At 37.2% G+C, this 22,101-nt stretch overlaps 1 protein-coding gene across 1 annotated transcript in view; it reads right to left on the reverse strand.

Moving 5' to 3' along the window:
* Positions 1-22,101, reverse strand: part of LOC138307162 (uncharacterized) — a 96,651-nt gene that overhangs the window by 56,932 nt on the left and 17,618 nt on the right. Inside the window, exons 10-14 of the mRNA XM_069247793.1 lie at positions 13,348-13,503; positions 10,265-10,357; positions 9,793-9,906; positions 8,451-8,546; positions 7,889-8,085 (exon numbers count right to left, since the gene is read on the reverse strand). Of these exons, the coding sequence (XP_069103894.1) occupies positions 7,889-8,085; positions 8,451-8,546; positions 9,793-9,906; positions 10,265-10,357; positions 13,348-13,503 (656 nt within the window). The remainder of the gene's footprint in view (positions 1-7,888; positions 8,086-8,450; positions 8,547-9,792; positions 9,907-10,264; positions 10,358-13,347; positions 13,504-22,101) is intronic.

Raw genomic sequence — 22,101 nt, forward strand, 5'->3', positions numbered from 1 at the left:
AATACCCACCTCTATATAATGACCACCAATACACACCTCTATATAATGACCACCAATACCCACCTCTATATAACGACCACCAATAACCTACCTCTATATGATGACCACCAATACACACCTCTATATAATGACCACCAATACCCACCTCTATATAACGACCACCAATACCTACCTCTCTATATAATGACCACCAATACCCACACCTCTATATAATGACCACCAATGCACACCTCTATATAATGACCACCAAATACACACCTCTATATAATGACCACCAATACACACCTCTATATAACGACCACCAATACCCACCTCTACATAATGACCACCAATACCCACCTCTATATAATGACCACCAATACCCACCTCTACATAATGACCACCAATACCACCTCTATTAAAACCACCAATACCCACCTCTATATAATGACCACCAATACACACCTCTATATAATGACCACCAATACCACCTCTAATAATGACCACCATACCACCTCTATATAATGACCACCAATACCCACCTCTATATAATGACCACCAATACCACCTCTATATAATGACCACCAATACCCACCTCTATATAATGACCACCAATACACACCTCTATATAATGACCACCAATACCCACCTCTATATAATGACCACCAATACCCACCTCTACATAATGACCACCAATACCCACCTCTATATAATGACCACCAATACACACCTCTATATAATGACCACCAATACCCACCTCTATATAAATGACCACCAATACCCACCTCTACATAATGACCACCAATACACACCTCTATATAATGACCACCAATACCCACCTCTATATAATGACCACCAATACCCACCTCTATATAATGACCACCAATACCCACCTCTATATAACGACCACCAATACCCACCTCTATATAATGACCACCAATACCCACCTCTATATAATGACCACCAATACCCACCTCTATATAATGACCACCAATACCCACCTCTATATAATGACCACCAATACCCACCTCTATATAATGACCACCAATACCCACCTCTATATAATGACCACCAATACCCACCTCTATATAATGACCACCAATACCCACCTCTATATAATGACCACCAATACCCACCTCTATATAATGACCACCAATACCCACCTCTATATAATGACCACCAATACCCACCTCTATATAATGACCACCAATACCCACCTCTATATACATGACCACCAATACCCACCTCTATATAACGACCACCAATACCCACCTCTATATAATGACCACCAATACCCACCTCTATATAATGACCACCAATACCCACCTCTATATAATGACCACCAATACCACCTCTATATAATGACCACCAATACCCACCTCTATATAATGACCACCAATACCACCTCTATATAATGACCACCAATACCACACCTCTATATAATGACCACCAATACCCACCTCTATATAATGACCACCAATACCCACCTCTATATAATGACCACCAATACCCACCTCTATATAATGACCACCAATACACACCTCTATATAACGACCACCAATACCCACCTCTATATAATGACCACCAATACCCACCTCTATATAATGACCACCAATACCCACCTCTATATAATGACCACCAATACCCACCTCTATATAATGACCACCAATACCACCTCTATATAATGACCACCAATACACACCTCTATATAACGACCACCAATACCCACCTCTATATAATGACCACCAATACCCACCTCTATATAATGACCACCAATACCAACCTCTATATAATGACCACCAATACCCACCTCTATATAATGACCACCAATACCACCTCTATATACCCCACCTCTATATAATGACCACCAATACCCACCTCTATATAATGACCACCAATACCCACCTCTATATAATGACCACCAATACCCACCTCTATATAATGACCACCAATACCCACCTCTATATAATGACCACCAATACCCACCTCTATATAATGACCACCAATACCCACCTCTATATAATGACCACCAATACCCACCTCTATATAATGACCACCAATACCCACCTCTATATAATGACCACCAATACCCACCTCTATATAATGACCACCAATACACACCTCTATATAATGACCACCAATACCCACCTCTATATAATGACCACCAAATACCCACCTCTATATAATGACCACCAATACCCACCTCTATATAATGACCACCAATACCCACCTCTATATAATGACCACCAATACCCACCTCTATATAATGACCACCAATACCCACCTCTATATAATGACCACCAATACCCACCTCTATATAATGACCACCAATACACACCTCTATATAATGACCACCAATACCCACCTCTATATAATGACCACCAATACCCACCTCTATATAATGACCACCAATACCCACCTCTATATAATGACCACCAATACCCACCTCTATATAATGACCACCAATACCCACCTCTATATAATGACCACCAATACCCACCTCTATATAATGACCACCAATACCCACCTCTATATAATGACCACCAATACCCACCTCTATATAATGACCACCAATACCCACCTCTATATAATGACCACCAATACCCACCTCTATATAATGACCACCAATACCCACCTCTATATAATGACCACCAATACACACCTCTATATAACGACCACCAATACCCACCTCTATATAATGACCACCAATACCCACCTCTATATAACGACCACCAATACCCACCTCTATATAATGACCACCAATACACACCTCTATATAATGACCACCAATACCCACCTCTATATAATGACCACCAATACCCACCTCTATATAATGACCACCAATACCCACCTCTATATAATGACCACCAATACCCACCTCTATATAATGACCACCAATACCCACCTCTATATAATGACCACCAATACCTACCTCTATATGATGACCACCAATACACACCTCTATATAACGACCACCAATACCCACCTCTATATAATGACCACCAATACCCACCTCTATATAACGACCACCAATACCCACCTCTATATAATGACCACCAATACCCACCTCTATATAATGACCACCAATACCACCTCTATATAATGACCACCAATACCCACCTCTATATAACGACCACCAATACCCACCTCTATATAATGACCACCAATACCCACCTCTATATAACGACCACCAATACCCACCTCTATATAATGACCACCAATACCCACCTCTATATAATGACCACCAATACACACCTCTATATAATGACCACCAATACCCACCTCTATATAATGACCACCAATACCCACCTCTATATAATGACCACCAATACCCACCTCTATATAATGACCACCAATACCACCTCTATATAATGACCACCAATACCACCTCTATATAATGACCACCAATACCCACCTCTATATAATGACCACCAATACCACCTCTATATAATGACCACCAATACCACACCTCTATATAATGACCACCAATACCCACCTCTATATAATGACCACCAATACCACCTCTATATAATGACCACCAATACCCACCTCTATATAATGACCACCAATACACACCTCTATATAACGACCACCAATACCCACCTCTATATAATGACCACCAATACCCACCTCTATATAATGACCACCAATACCCACCTCTATATAATGACCACCAATACACACCTCTATATAACAACCACCAATACCTACCTCTATATAATGACCACCAATACACACCTCTATATAATGACCACCAATACCCACCTCTATATAATGACCACCAATACCCACCTCTATATAATGACCACCAATACCCACCTCTATATAACGACCACCAATACCCACCTCTATATAATGACCACCAATACCCACCTCTATATAATGACCACCAATACCCACCTCTATATAACGACCACCAATACCAACCTCTACATAATGACCACCAATACACACCTCTATATAATGACCACCAATACCCACCTCTATATAACGACCACCAATACACACCTCTATATAACGACCACCAATACACACCTCTATATAACGACCACCAATACCCACCTCTATATAATGACCACCAATACACACCTCTATATAATGACCACCAATACCAACCTCTATATAATGACCACCAATACCCACCTCTATATAATGACCACCAATACACACCTCTATATAACGACCACCAATACCCACCTCTATATAATGACCACCAATACCCACCTCTATATAATGACCACCAATACCCACCTCTATATAATGACCACCAATACCCACCTCTATATAATGACCACCAATACCACCTCTATATAACGACCACCAATACCCACCTCTATATAACGACCACCAATACCACACCTCTATATAATGACCACCAATACCCACCTCTATATAACGACCACCAATACCCACCTCTATATAACAACCACCAATACCCACCTCTATCATAACGACCACCAATACCCACCTCTATATAATGACCACCAATACCCACCTCTATATAATGACCACCAATACCCACCTCTATATAACGACCACCAATACACCACCTCTATATAATGACCACCAATACACACCTCTATATAACGACCACCAATACACACCTCTATATAAGACCACCAATACACACCTCTATATAATGACCACCAATACCCACCTCTATATAACGACCACCAATACCCACCTCTATATAATAACGACCACCAATACACACCTCTATATATGACCACCAATACCCACCTCTATATAACGACCACCAATACCCACCTCTATATAACGACCACCAATACCCACCTCTATATAATGACCACCAATACCCACCTCTATACACTCTATATAAATGACCACCAATACCCACCTCTATATACATGACCACCAATACCCCTCTATATAACACCACCAATACCCACCTCTATATAATGACCACCAATACCCACCTCTATATAACGACCACCAATACCCACCTCTATATAACGACCACCAATACCCACCTCTATATAATGACCACCAATACCCACCTCTATATAATGACCACCAATACCCACCTCTATATAATGACCACCAATACCCACCTCCTATATAATGACCACCAATACACACCTCTATATAACAACCACCAATACCCACCTCTATAATAAACCACCAATACCCACCTCTATATAATGACCACCAATACCCACCTCTATATAATGACCACCAATACCCACCTCTATATAATGACCACCAATACCCACCTCTATATAATGACCACCAATACCCACCTCTATATAATGACCACCAATACACACCTCTATATAATGACCACCAATACCCACCTCTATATAACGACTACCAATACCCACCTCTACATAATGACCACCAATACCCACCTCTATATAATGACCACCAATACACACCTCTATATAATGACCACCAATACCCACCTCTATATAACGAACCACCAATACCCACCTCTATATAATGACCACCAATACCCACCTCTATATAATGACCACCAATACCCACCTCTATATAATGACCACCAATACCCACCTCTATATAATGACCACCAATACCCACCTCTATATAATGACCACCAATACCCACCTCTATATAACAACCACCAATACCCACCTCTATATAACGACCACCAATACCCACCTCTATATAATGACCACCAATAACCACCTCTATATAACGACCACCAATACCCACCTCTATAATGACCACCAATACCCACCTCTATATAATGACCACCAATACCCACCTCTATATAATGACCACCAATACCCACCTCTATATGACCACCAAACCACCTATATAACCCAATACCCACCTCTATATAATGACCACCAATACCCACCTCTATATAATGACCACCAATACACACCTCTATATAACGACCACCAATACCAACCTCTATATAATGACCACCAATACCCACCTCTATATAATGACCACCAATACCCACTCTAAATATAACAACCCTAACACCAATACCCACCTCTAAATAATGACCACCAATACCCACCTCTATATAATGACCACCAATACCCACCTCTATATAATGACCACCAATACCCACCTAATATAACAACCACCAATACCCACCTCTAATATAATGACCACCAATACCCACCTCTATATAATGACCACCAATACCCACCTCTATAAAAACCACCAATACCCATGACCACCAATACCCACCTCTATATAATGACCACCAATACCCACCTCTATATAATGACCACCAATACCCACCTCTATATAAGACCACCAATACACACCTCTATATAACGACCACCAATACCCACCTCTATATAATGACCACCAATACCCACCTCTATATAATGACCACCAATACCTACCTCTATATAATGACCACCAATACCCACCTCTATATAATGACCACCAATACCCACCTCTATATAAATGACCACCAATACACACACCTCTATATAACAACCACCAATACCCACCTCTATATAACAACCACCAATACCCACACCTCAATAAATAACAATACCACCAATAACGACCACCAATACCACCTCTATATAACGACCACCAATACCCACCTCTATATAATGACCACCAATACCCACCTCTATATAACGACCACCAATACACACCTCTATATAACGACCACCAATACCCACCTCTATATAATGACCACCAATACCCACCTCTATATAACGACCACCAATACCCACCTCTATATAACGACCACCAATACCCACCTCTATATAATGCCCACCAATACCCACCTCCATATAACAACCTCCAATACCCACCTAAATATAACGACCACCAATACCCACCTCTATATAACGACCACCAATACACACCTCTATATAACGACCACCAATACACACCTCTATATAACGACCACCAATACACACCTCTATATAACGACCACCAATACACACCTCTATATAACGACCACCTAAGGTACATTATCTCTAGTACCCAATCAATATATTTCAAGATAATCTGTTGATAAAAACCACATGGATATGAGGAATTGTTTGTCAATTGGGTGGTCTTTACAGAAAAATTGAACCAAAGATTTAAACATGTATCAATTTGGTATAAATGATCAAGAAATGATGAAACTGCATTTAAGTATATTTTCTTTTTCTTTCTGTCTTGCAAGATATTGGATGTTTTGTGCATAAAAATAGAAATAATTAAATTGACAGATTTAAGCTCCTTGCCATGTTTCTCATAGTACCGTACAAGCATTTCAAGTAATATTTGGTACATGTATGTAACATGTTGTAAAACAGGTGTATTTATCACGATATGTTTACCCATGCTGATTGTGACATTTTGACACTCCTACCCTGGTATACAGTAGTTAAGAAAACAAGAGGCCCAGAGGGCCTGTATCGCTCACCTGGTTTGTAATGCCAAGTAATGTTCTGAATACAGGTTCATCGTTTCTTTTCTGAAGGAATTTTAATATTAACCTCTAAATCCCCTATTGGGCCCCGCCCCTCCTGCCCCCAGGGGGTCAGAGCCAAAATTTATACAAGTTCTGTTCCCCTTCCCCCAAGGATGTTTGTGGCCGAATTTGGTTACAATTCATGTAGAACTCTATGACTAGTAGCGATTTAAAGGATTTACCTCTATTTCCCCTATTGGGCCCCGCCCCTCCTGCCCCCGGGGGGGACAGAGCCAAAATTTATACAAGTTCTGTTTCCCCTCCCCCAAGGATGTCTGTGGCCAAATTTGGTTACAATCCATGCAGAACTCTATGACTAGTAGCGATTTAAAGGAAATGTTGACGGACGGACGGACGACGGACGGACGGACGGACGGACGGACGGACGGACGCCGCGCCATGACATAAGCTCACTGCTTCGGGCCAGGTGAGCTAACAAAACCAGCACTAATGACCTCAATCACAAAGTTTACTATTACTTACTTTTGCTCATATTCCTGACAAATTTTCCTGCTTTCATCTTCACGATTTTTGAGGTCATCATGATAGCGAGCGAGTTGTTTCTCCATTTCCCGTTTGTGTCTCTGTCCTAGCTCCATCACCTGACGTCTATGGTTCTCTCTCATCGTTTCCTCCTCCTCCTCAGTACGTTTGTGCACGTCAGCTATCTGGGCAGCGATCTGACACAATACAATCAATCACATTTTTTTTCAAATTCTGCAAATCTATCATAAGATAATATGTCTAAAATTCCAGGGATAGACTGTAAAATAGATCTATAACGTATTAAATTATCTGTAAAATACATCAAAAAATACTCTGCAGAACCGCGGTAAAACATTCCAAGTATACCACAATGTGGTTGAAACTAAGCATGCAAAAGCCTTAAATTAAACATGGCTTGAAGTTTCATTTCATAAAAATGTTGGATATTAGATAATGCCTTTTCTCCATTCACTTGGGAAAAGACATGTTCTCAGTTTTGATTTGTCGTCTCTGATTTTTTCCTAATAAGAATACTCTGAAAGCCTGAGAAGACGGATACCTCTTTCTGCATCTGAGAGTGAAGCTCTGCCTCCAGTGTCCGCTGTGATGTTTCATACTTGTCTTCCATAATCCCCATCTCTACTCTCATACTCTCCTGTTACCACAAAAAATAGTATCATATGAAATACCATAATACCATATATATAGAGGTTCCCCAACACGTGACTGTTATTTATTATGTTTGTCAAACTCTCATTAGTTAATTTTCAAATTTTGAAAAGACACAAGCTCTAGCGAGTGTCTTTTACAAATTTGAAAATTAACTAATGAGAGTTTAGATAAAGATGATAAACAACAGTCACGCGTTGGGGAACTTGTTTATCCCATAACTTTAACTCCATATTTATACTATGGTGATCATTTTCTTGTCTTCATTCAGGGAAACTTGCCACCATATAAGATAAAATGATATCTTTCTGCCATAAAATATAGTGCTTAAATAGAGGGACAATATTTTATTGTTTAATACTTTAAATAAGCAACTAACTGTTAAACAGTAAATACTATGCTATTTAAAGACGCTTCTCCGCCAATAGTATAAATGATATTCATCATTTGAACAATAATTGGTGTTTAATCGTGTATTTATATGTCTAGTTAACACAAAAATAATATAAAATAATTTATTTTGCATTTGGTGCAAGCATAATCAGTACTTCATTCCATATAGAATATAAAGCCACGGAATTTTTTCGGGATGCAAATAACTATTTTTCATATTTTTAACTAGAAGTAAAATTAGAAGCTCAAACTTTTCAAAGGTGTATGGTGTATACGTAAAATAAGTAACTTTTGTAACTGCAGAAAAATACTAAATCCTCTTCTTCTGTTTTGATGGTAAAAAAAATAGCATTCGTCAGTGGTGGAGTGTCTTTAAAAGAAAATGTGCTATGAAAAGTAGCCCGAATTTGAAAGTCAATTGAAATCTAGAGATCTCAGAGTTAACCAATCAGAGGCACTGTAGGTGTTTACACTCTGGAGTGTGTAAACATAAACGATAACGAACTGCTATGGAATTTATCACATGATTTTTATATTGTGAAACATGCAGAGTTATGGGACAAATATATATAACAACAATATTCTATGACACTTCACTTTAGTTTAATGATCCCATGGGCAGTTAATAAAAGTAGTGGATGATGGCTAACTCAAAACAAAAACATTCAGACAACTCAGCATCCACAACTGTTTCTCAACTCACAATGAAGCATGAATACCACCTTGAGTAAGGTGCATTAAAACATGCATTTCAAATTACCTTTTATATGTTCCTAAAATTTGGTAAGGTATCCCCTACACAACACTCTTCAGCAAACAGACATAAGGATTAAACTGACCTTCTCTCGAGATATAACGTCCATGTCCATCTCCAGGCGTTTGATGTCTGTAGTAGATTTCTGTCGCTTCTCCTCCAGCTCTTTTACTTGACTCTCAAGCTCGCAATTTTTAGTCTGTAAAATACCATTACACCAGTCTTTATACATGTGTTGGGTATAATTCCAGTGAAGCAATCAAATAATATAACAAAGATTTACTTTTGGTCAACTCTACGCAGTGTTTGCCTTGGAAAAATACCCAGTGAATTTATGTCAAGTAAAAACCATGGCTTATCTACATAAATAATAAATGGACATACATATATGATGAACATAGCTACCATGTTGTGGTACTTGTAGACATAAACAGTTAAGTGCATTATTTTACTTTTTTAAGAAGACATGCAAGTACGTCCACTAATGGTAATTTGTTGCATTTCTTTTGAATCATTGAATGAATTTTCCCCATGAAACATGTGTGTGGTCCACTTACCCGTTCCTGCTGAACAACTTTGATATTTTTCTCTGTAACTTCTTCTACTCGCTGTAACAATTCTTGTTCCCTTCTGAACCATTCATCCTGCTCCTAGTAATAAAGACAACAATAGATTTTCATTTAAGACTGAAAACAATTTTGATTCCAGTACACATAATGGTTTTCATGATAGTGTCATCAGCAGACAACTAATTCACAATTGTATTAAACTTATAACTGTTTATAATGACAAAGCTAATGCAATACCTATTTTATAACCTTAGCCAATCAATGATATGCATACCTTATGGAGCTTAGCCAATCACTGATATGTATACCTTATGGAGCTTAGTCAATCAATGATATGTATACCTTATGGAGCTTAGTCAATCAATGATATGTATACCTTATGGAGCTTAACCAATCAATGATATGAATACCTTATGGAGCTTAGCCAATCAATGATGTGAATACCTTATGGAGCTTAGCCAATCAATGATGTGAATACCTTATGGAGCTTAGCCAATCAATGATATGCATACCTTATGGAGATTAACCAATCAATGATATGAATACCTTATGGAGCTTAGCCAATCAATGATGTGAATACCTTATGGAGCTTAGTCAATCAATGATATGCATACCTTATGGAGCTTAACCAATCAATGATATGCATACCTTATGGAGCTTAGCCAATCAATGATATGAATACCTTATGGAGCTTAGCCAATCAATGATGTGAATACCTTATGGAGCTTAGTCAATCAATGATATGCATACCTTATGGAGCTTAACCAATCAATGATATGCATACCTTATGGAGCTTAGCCAATCAATGATATGAATACCTTATGGAGCTTAGCCAATCAATGATATGCATACCTTATGGAGATTAACCAATCAATGATATGAATACCTTATGGAGCTTAGCCAATCAATGATATGCATACCTTATGGAGATTAACCAATCAATGATGTGAATACCTTATGGAGCTTAGCCAATCAATGATATGCATACCTTATGGAGATTAACCAATCAATGATATGAATACCTTATGGAGCTTAGCCAATCAATGATGTGAATACCTTATGGAGCTTAGCCAATCAATGATATGCATACCTTATGGAGCTTAGCCAATCAATGATATGTATACCTTATGGAGCTTAACCAATCAATGATGTGAATACCTTATGGAGCTTAACCAATCAATGATATGCATACCTTATGGAGATTAACCAATCAATGATATGAATACCTTATGGAGCTTAGCCAATCAATGATATGCATACCTTATGGAGCTTAACCAATCAATGATATGAATACCTTATGGAGCTTAGCCAATCAATGATATGCATACCTTATGGAGCTTAACCAATCAATAATGGAGCTTAACCAATCAATAATATGCATACCTTATGGAGCTTAGCCAATCAATTATATGCATACCTTATGGAGCTTAACCAATCAATGATATGCATACCTTATGGAGCTTAACCAATCAATGATATGCATACCTTATGGAGCTTAGCCAATCAATGATATGTATACCTTATGGAGCTTAGCCAATCAATGATATGCATACCTTATGGAGCTTAGCCAATCAATGATATGTACAGTCAAAATTGTTTTAAGAGACCTTCCAAAGGAGATTGAAAAATAGGTCACATATGACAGTTGGTCTCTTAATTGAATCACCCCTTTCGAAACAATCAAATACATGTATCAATGTATATTGTGGGACATGTTTTGACAGTTTTGTTGTACTAAAAACAGTCACAATAATAGGAAATTATTAAATATATAATATATCACATAATATAATACATCTTTTAATTATGTACAGTATTTAATTTTAGGCACTTTTATTTTTCAATTATCTATTTATTTTTTATTTATCTTTCTGTTTTTATTCATGAATAAGATTAAGAATTTCTAAAACAAATATTTGTATAGGCCTACCACTTATATATCATAATTAGCTACAAAATTACAATGTATTTAAAAGCAGAAAAAAATAAAAATAATTTTTAATGTTTTTTTTTTTTTATTTTCTTTCATCATTTTATTCATTTATTTCATAGATAAAAAAAATGGAAAAAAAAATAGTGTGAAAAAAATGATTTTAAAAAAATCCGGAAATCAGCTATTTCCGACTCCTCTGTTACTATCTCCCAAAATGGCTGCCATCATGCTTAGCTACACTGATACATTTTCAGTATTTCTACATTCATGTCGTTCTTTTGTGAGTAAATCATTGTTCATCATTATTTTAGTTGGTTTTGGAAGTGATTATTCTTGATTTTCATCACAAACATCGTGAATAAATAGCACATTTTCCTTGCAATATCCAGCTCAGACATGCAGACGGCTTCGGTCATCAGTACCGAAGCCGAGAGACTTCATGCATGATTAAGTGCTAATTTATGTCAAAGTGAACACCTTGTGTATATAACCAAGCCATATGGATAGCTCTTTTGTCTTGCCTTAAAGGGGCTGGGTTGGATGCCCTACAGGATAGTTAACTGGCTTGGCTTTATATATGAATAGAAGACAAATGCATGTGTGATTTGGGTCGTTAAATTTATACAGAACATCGAGTGTCGTTGGATCCTAAAAGTATGGTCGCTTGTCGCATAAGACAGACGGTCGTTTAATACAGATAGATTATATAGTAATTTTCGCTGGGAGGAATAATTTAGGTCATTTAAGACAGAAGGTCGCTGAATTCAGAAGGTTGCTAAGGCAATTTTGACTGTATACCTTATGGAGCTTAACCAATCAATGATGTGAATACCTTATGGAGCTTAGCCAATCAATGATATGCATACCTTATGGAGCTTAGCCAATCAACGATATGCATACCTTATGGAGCTTAACCAATCAATGATATGCATACCTTATGGAGCTTAGCCAATCAATGATATGCATACCTTATGGAGCTTAGTCAATCAATGATATGAATACCTTATGGAGCTTAACCAATCAATGATGTGAATACCTTATGGAGCTTAACCAATCAATGATATGAATACCTTATGGAGCTTAGTCAATCAATGATATGAATACCTTATGGAGCTTAGCCAATCAATGATATGCATACCTTATGGAGCCTATCTTGCAGCTGTTGCACTTTAAGCTCGTTAAGTTCACGATTTTCTCGGACTTTTTGCCATTCTTGCTCCATGATTTCTGTTTTTTCTCGTTCAGTTTTGATAACATCTTCTAACTGAAGGCGTGACCGTTCATGCTCATCAGCCTGAAAACAATAGTATAACATAGAGAAAATACTCTTGAATAAAAGGACAATGAAGTTTTCACACACTAATCTTCTGGATTTTAAATCATATCCTAACTGCTGCATAAATGGTTCTAATTGTACATGTACAGCTATCTGACGATATCCTAACTTCTGAATAAAGGGTCCTAATTGTACATGTACAGCTATCTGACGATATCCTAACTGCTGAATAAAGGGTCCTAATTGTACATGTACAGCTATCTGACGATATCCTAACTGCTGAATAAAGGGTCCTAATTGTACATGTACAGCTATCTGACGATATCCTAACTGCTGAATAAATGGTCCTAATTGTACATGTACAGCTATCTGACAATATCCTAACTGCTGCATAAAGGGTCCTAATTGTACATGTACAGCTATCTGACGATATCCTACCTGCTGAATCATGGGTCCTAATAGTACATGTACAGCTATCTGACGATATCCTAACTGCTTGAATAAAGGGTCCTAATTGTACATTTACAGCTACCGTAAAAACTTGTATTATTTGCGCACCAGTGTAATTTGCGCAGGTACTTTATAGGGCTGAAAATGCTGAAAAAAATCTACTATCAGTATATTTTGCGCATCAAAAATTTTGGGAAAAAACGATGTCCAGGGAGTCCCAAAATCGATGTATGAAGGTGACAATTTCAATGCAAAATATTCCCCTGAAATGCTTGACAACTTGCACAAAGAAGTGTTTTATTAAGAAGAAATAACATTAAAACCGCATTGTGTTTGTTTTCTTTTATTAGCCACCTTAACCTGAAACTAAAATATCTTGCAGATGTCTAAAACATCGGCGGTCCGGTCCGCCGTAGTCCGTGCACATGTCAATGTTTTGAGATATTACACATGAATAGTAATCAGGAACATTTAAAAAGATTTGAATCTATTTGTTTAAAATTGTCACAATAAGTAATTAGTGTGTTTGAGATCATTAACAATCAACAGCAATCGGCTAGCGGATATGTATGTTAGCTTGCAACAATCACATTGCGGATAAACTCACTACCTGTACGGTACCAGATCCAAGCTGATGGCTAATAATATTTATAAATACAGTTGAATATGTCACTAACCTTGTAGCTTGTTAATTCTGCAGTAATAAAATTGCAAACCACTTATTAAGGTTCATGTAATGGCTTTAACCAGTGATATTTTGCAAGCCTATAACTCATTACTGTGCTGCAATTGAACAAAACTAATGTCATTAATTGTTGGTATGTACCCTGGCTAACTGTCAGTCTCACTGTGGATATGTAATTTGTGAAGCTGCTTGTAAAATTCAGTAAAATAAGAGAAAAATGTATATTTCTGGAGAAGACATAGAACTCGTGTGAATTACATTAATGGAATCAAATAATCATGCCATCGTGTTCAGTTGTGAATATGCCAGGTACTCCAACAGTGTGTTTGGCAAAATCGGCCAGCAAATAGCGCAGGAGCCTATTGTAGTAAATGCAAATGGCTGCTATAAATGGCGGATCACAAATATCGCATATAAGAAGCCATCTCAATTGATATAAATGTTCTATTAAAGGATTTAATGATCATACTTGCCAACTTTTCAAAATTCTCATGGGGGAGAAAGTGCGTGAACGACATTTTCCAACCAAAACATGTGTCGCGCGCGGTACAAATTTAGCATAAATCAAGGGGAGATAATATTAATTATTAAAGAATTTTTTTTTTCTATCTAATGCAGTGTATGCAAATATGAATGTTGTTCTGTACTGTCTTTTTCTTTAAAAATAGTAGTCTGCTAAATATAAGTTAGAAATTTAGCAGGCAGAAACTTAAAAAGAATAAAAAATATCATAACTTGATTAAAATTGTATCATTTTATTATCGGTAAAGAAACAGTTGTATTGATGGTCCATGGTCCAATTTATTTTAAAATATTTTTTTCTTTATTAAATGTAAAATACATATACATGTGAAGAGTTAATCTGGCTGATAGTGCATCTTTTTTTAAAATTATATTTAATTAAATATTGCATGAATTTTAGATCAAATTCCAAAGTAAGCTTATACAATGTAACTATTATTATTAACCAATTAATGTATGTTTAGTGTTTAATCCTGACTTTCTGAACACAAAATTAACCGATTCACATCACAGAAAATGATGGAACAACTCCGAGTAAAAACTGGAAAATATCCGTAATCTCTTAGATCAATTTAAAATTGAAGTTGTTTCTTTTAAATAATGCATTTAAAATGCTTAAACCAGTCAACCATCACGATTGTATGACGATTGGCATGGCACGTTTACTGCTAACAGCTTGTCTTGATTGCACTGGGACTGCGATCGTTAGTTTAAATGTTACACAGGCCATACATAAATTTCATAAATTAAACAGATACTGTTTCACTTTTATCTAATTTACAAACAATCCACTGTCCCCATTAGATGATCAGCAGGTCTGTGTCAAATCAGCCCGTTCTAATCGGCATTGTTTATGTTTTCTCTGTCCAAAATTCCCCCGTCTAAATCACTGTCGTTTGTGTGGTTAACTTTAATGAACTTGAATGGGAAGCCAAAAACGTTTACGTAACCACGACTGACCTTCCCCTCGACAGCTGACTGCTTTGCTTTTAACAGAGCCTAATTGGATTAAAATTAATGTGTTTATTAGCCGGGGTAGTGTCATACCTACAGTCAATGAAGTGTCAGGTATCGTTAGGGTCCAGTGAACAGGTCATTAGCGGACAACTAACTGTACATGAGCTTACCAGACAAGTGTTATCTCTGGCTCTACCGGGGTGAAAGGGGCCCCATACGGGGTTTTGATAGATGGGCTTTCAAAATCGGGAGATTACTGTCTTTTTGAACAATACGATCGGGAAACGGGATAGGGAGTCTGAAATCGGGAATTTCCCGACAGAATCGGGAAAGTTGGCAAGTATGAATGAATCATTACTCTGAACATGACAAGAAGACTCTTCACGAAAAAAATAGTTCAACCGATCCGTTTGGGGCCAAAAATGCAAATTTCCGGAAAGAGCCTCAAAGTCCACATTTTAACTATTTTTTTCGTAAATAGTCTTCTTGTCATGTTCAGAGTACCTTATAGTGTTTATAAGAGCACTTGTATCAATTAAAATGTCTTCTTATATGCTATATTTGTGATCCGCCATTTAAAGTAGCCATTTGCATTTACGGCAATAGGCTCCTGCGCTATTCGCTGGTCCGATTTTGCCAAACAAACTGTTGGAGTACCTGGCATAGTCACTACTGAACACGAAAGCATGCTTATTTGGTGCCATCAATGCAATTCACACGAGTTCTATGTCTTCTCCAGAAATATACATTTTTCTCTTATTTTACTGAAATTTACAAGCAGCTTCACAAATTACATATCCACAGTGAGACTGACAGTTAGCCAGGGTACATACCAACAATTAATGACATTAGTTTTGTTCAATTGCAGCACAGTAATGAGTTATAGGCTTGCAAAATATCACTGGTTAAAGCCATTACATGAACCTTAAAAGTCCTAAATATAGGTCAGTTTAGGCATCTTATAAATCCCAGGTGTGTTTTGACTTTTTGCACACGGCCTACAGCTGGGCCCTACATAAGGTTTCATGTGCAAAGCTGATGGCTAATTATATTTATCAATATGGTTGAATATGTCACTAACCTTGTAGCTTGTTAATTCTGCAGTAATAAAATTGCAAACCACTTATTAAAAGTCCTAAATATAGGTCAGTTTAGGCATCTTATAAATCCCACGTGTGTTTTGACTTTTTGCACACGGCCTGCAGCTGGGGTATAGGTATGTTTGTGTATACACACACTCACACTCTCTACAGACTTTCTCTACAGCCTCTCTCCCTTAAAAAAATACAGGTAAACTAGATTGACCCGACCAAAGTCACTGATTGTGGCTGTCCCATTATACTACGAGGTGCACAGGGTATACATCTCTTGCTGTCAGAAGAAGCCAGCTTCTATGCTCTCAGTCAGTCGCCATTGAATTCTCAGGGCAAATGGAAACAAGACAATGTGATCATAACTTAACACTTTAATTAGCCTTAGATAATCCACTTTAATAGGTGAGGCATTGTTTTTACAATCTTTAATACCTTTTATCATATAAAATGGCTACCATACACAGAGCGGTACCTCAACATTCATAGATCGTAAGCCCCTCAGAATGGACAGATTTTTTCCCCGTAAAATTTTTAAACCTCCTCTATCAATATAATTTGCACACCCCCAACTTCAAATTTTATTTTTGCACAGAAAAAGTGCGCAAATTACACAAGTTTTTACGGTATCTGACGATATCCTAACAGCTGAATAAAGGGTCCTAATTGTACATGTACAGCTATCTGATGTTATCCTGAATAAAGGGTCCTAATTTTACATGTACAGCTATCTGACGATATCCCAACTGCTGTAAAAAGGGTCCTAATTGTAAATGTACAGCTATCTGACGATATCCTACCAGCTGAATAATGGGTCCTAATAGTACATGTACAGCTATCTGACGATATCCTAAATGCTGAATAAAGGGTCATAAATTGTACAGCTATCTGACGATATCCTAACTGCTGAATAAAGGGTCCTAATTGTACATGTACAGCTATCTGACAATATCCTAACTGCTGAATAAAGGGTCTTAAATTGTATAGCTATCTGACGATATCCTAACTGCTGAATAAAGGGTCCTAATGTACAGCTATCTGACAATATCCTAACTGTTGAATAAAGGGTTCTAATTGTACATGTACAGCTATCTGACGATATCCTAACTGCTGAATAAAGGGTGATAAATGTACAGCTATCTGACAATATCCTAACTGCTGAATAAAGGGTTCTAATCATACAGCTATCTGACGATATCCTAACTGCTGAATAAAGGGTGATAAATGTACAGCTATCTGACGATATCCTAACTGCTGAATAACATACATGCCATATTTTTCTAGGGGTGGAAAGGGAGATTGATAACCATTTTGAGGGATTTTGGTCTCAAGAGGGAGGTATACACGCGACATATATGAATAAATTAAATATCTGCTTTTTTATGATGAAATTCTGCATTCATATTGAATTTTACTGAAATAAAGGAATGTGTGGTTTTGCAAAAGTAGTCACATCCCTATATACACCCAGTTCTGGAGCAGTTTTATTGTTCGAAATATTAGACTGGGCTTTTTAATAATCTCTGACAATAACGGATAATTAACTTAGATAAAGTTCTTAAATTTACAAGCATTAAATAAAAAAAAAAAACCAGAATCGTTACAGTAGTATTCAAAATGTAATTTAATCTGAGAGAGAAAAAAAAAAAAATTCTTTTTAATTTTATTTATTTAAATTCAGTTACTACTGATAATTTTTTATTATTAATATATTTTTTTTCTAAAAATAAATTCACACAGAAATTCTAAAAAAATAATACTTTTTCCATTTTTAAAAACGTGGTTATTATGAAATCTGGAAATTCTATAAAATCCGGATCATCTATTACAATTATCCAAAATGGCGGCCATTACGATTGCAAAGTTTGTGACATCCATCAAATACAGATAGGCCTATTTAACATTAAAAACGTGAGTAAATCATTCACAGTTGTAAGCAGTATTTGTTTTGTTGTAATGTTCACTAGCTGTAGTCATAAAATTTATTGAAAGGCCAGCTGATTGTTTTCTAGGCGGCCGATCTGCTTCTTGACTTCAGTTTACGTAATACACAGACGTGAGTGAAAGTGACACAACAAGCCAAGGTGGAAATAGCCCAAGATTGTTAATTAGGGCCACTTGGGTGTTGGTCAGGGGGTCAGGGTGTGGTAACTCTCGTGCTAAAATTAACCTAGCATGTACACAAATGTGGCAACGAAAATAAAACGGAGGGGTTTATAGAAATCGGGAATTTAGACTCTCCTGCCAGGAGACAATAAAAGGCTTTAAAATACGGGAGGTTTTGTCTCACGCCGAGAGGTATGGCATGCATGGAATGAAGGGTTCTAATCGTACATGTACAACTATCTGACGATATCCTATGTGCTGAATAATGGGTCCTAACAGTACATGTACAGCTATCTGACGATATCCTAACTGCTGAATAAAGGGTCCTAATTGTACATGTACAGCTATCTGACGATATCCTAACTGCTGAATAAAGGGTCCTAATTGTACATGTACAGCTATCTGACGATATCCTATGTGCTGAATAATGGGTCCTAACAGTACATGTACAGCTATCTGACGATATCCTAACTGCTGAATAAAGGGTCCTAATTGTACATGTACAGCTATCTGACGATATCCTAAATGCTGAATAAAGGGTCATAAACTGTACAGCTATCTGACGATATCCTAACTGCTGAATAAAGGGTCCTAATTGTAAATGTACAGCTATCTGACGATATCCTACCTGCTGAATAATGGGTCCTAATAGTACATGTACAGCTATCTGATGATATCCTAAATGCTGAATAAAGGGTCATAAACTGTACAGCTATCTGACGATATCCTAACTGCTGAATAAAGGGTCCTAATTGTACATGTACAGCTATCTGACGATATCCTAACAGCTGAATAAAGGGTTCTAATCATACAGCTATCTGACGATATCCTAACTGCTGAATAAAAGGTTCTTGTTGTACAGCTATCTGACGATATCCTAACTGCAGAATAAAGGGTCCTAATTGTACATGTACAGCTATCTGACGATATCCTAACTGCTGAATAAAGGGTTCTAAATGTACAGCTATCTGACGATATCCTAACTGCAAAATAAAGGGTCCTAATTGTACATGTACAGCTATCTGACGATATTCCTAACTGCAAAATAAAGGGTCCTAATTGTACATGTACAGCTATCTGATGATATCCTAACTGCTGAATAAAGGGTCCTAATTGTACATGTACAGCTTTCTGACGATATCTTAGCTGCTGAATAAAGGGTGATAAATGTACAGCTATCTGACGATTGCTACCTGGCAATATCCTAACTGTTGAATAAAGGGTTCTAATTGTACATGTACAGCTATCAGACGATATCCTAACTGCTGAATAAAGGGTCCTAATTGTACATGTACAGCTATCTGACAATATCCTAACTGCTGAATAAAGGGTGATAAATGTACAGCTATCTGACGATATCCTAACTGCGGAATAAAAGGTCCTAATTGTACATGTACAGCTATCTGACGATATCCTAACTGCTGAATAAAGAGTTCTAATCATACAGCTATCTGACGATATCCTAACTGCTGAATAAAGGGTTCTAATCATACAGCTATCTGACGATATCCTAACTGCTGTTGATAAAGGGTTCTAATCGTACAGCTATCTGACGTTATCCTAGGTGCTGAATAAAGGGTTCTTATCGTACAGCTATCTGACGATATCTTAACTGCTGAATAAAGGGTGATAAATGTACAGCTATCTGACGATATCCTAACTGCTGAATAAAGGGTTCTAATCGTACAGCTATCTGACGATATCCTAGGTGCTGAATAAAGGGTTCTAATCGTACAGCTATCTGACGATATCTTAACTGCTGAATAAAGGGTTCTAATCGTACAGCTATCTGACGATATTCTAGCTGCAGAATAAAGGGTTCTAATCGTACAGCTATCTGACAATATCCTAGGTGCTGAATAAAGGGTTCTAATCGTACAGCTATCTGACGATATCTTAACTGCTGAATAAAGGGTTCTAATCGTACAGCTATCTGACGATATTCTAGCTGCGGAATAAAGGGTTCTAATCGTACAGCTATCTGACGTTATCCTTACCGCTGAATAAAGGGTTCTAATCGTACAGCTATCTGACGATATTATATAAATGCTGATTAAAGGGTCCTAATCGTACAGCTGTCTGACGTTATCCTAACTGCTGAATAAAGGGTTCTAATCGTACAGCTATCTGACGATATTATATAACTGCTGATTAAAGGGTCCTAATCGTACAGCTATCTGACATTATCCTAACTGCTGAATAAAGGGTTCTAATCGTACAGCTATCTGACGATATCTTAACTGCTGAATAAAGGGTTCTAATCGTACAGCTATCTGACGATATTCTAGCTGCGGAATAAAGGGTTCTAATCGTACAGCTATCTGATGATATCCTAACTGCTGAATTAAGGGTTCTAATCGTACAGCTATCTGACGACATCCTAACTGCTGTAGATAAAGGATTCTAATCGTACAGCTATCTGACGATATTATATAATGCTGAATAAAGGGTCCTAATCATAAGCTGTCTGACGTTATCCTAATGAATACAGGGTTCTAATCGTACAGCTATCTGACGATATTATATAACTGCTGATTAAAGGGTTCTAATCGTACAGCTATCTGACGATATTTATATAACTGCTGATTAAAGGGTCTATAATCTACAGCTATCTGACGTTACTAACTGCTAAAGGGTTCTAATCGAGCTGTTCCGACGTTATCCTACTGCTGAAATAAAGTGTTCTTATTCGTACATGCATTTCGGCTGAATAAAGGGTTCTAATCGTACAGCTATCTGACGTTATCCTAACTGAATAAAGGGTTCTATCGTACAGCTGACGATAATATATCCTAACTGCTGATT

This window comes from Argopecten irradians, chromosome 14, assembly GCF_041381155.1.
Source record: "Argopecten irradians isolate NY chromosome 14, Ai_NY, whole genome shotgun sequence".
NCBI classification, from domain to species: domain Eukaryota; kingdom Metazoa; phylum Mollusca; class Bivalvia; order Pectinida; family Pectinidae; genus Argopecten; species Argopecten irradians.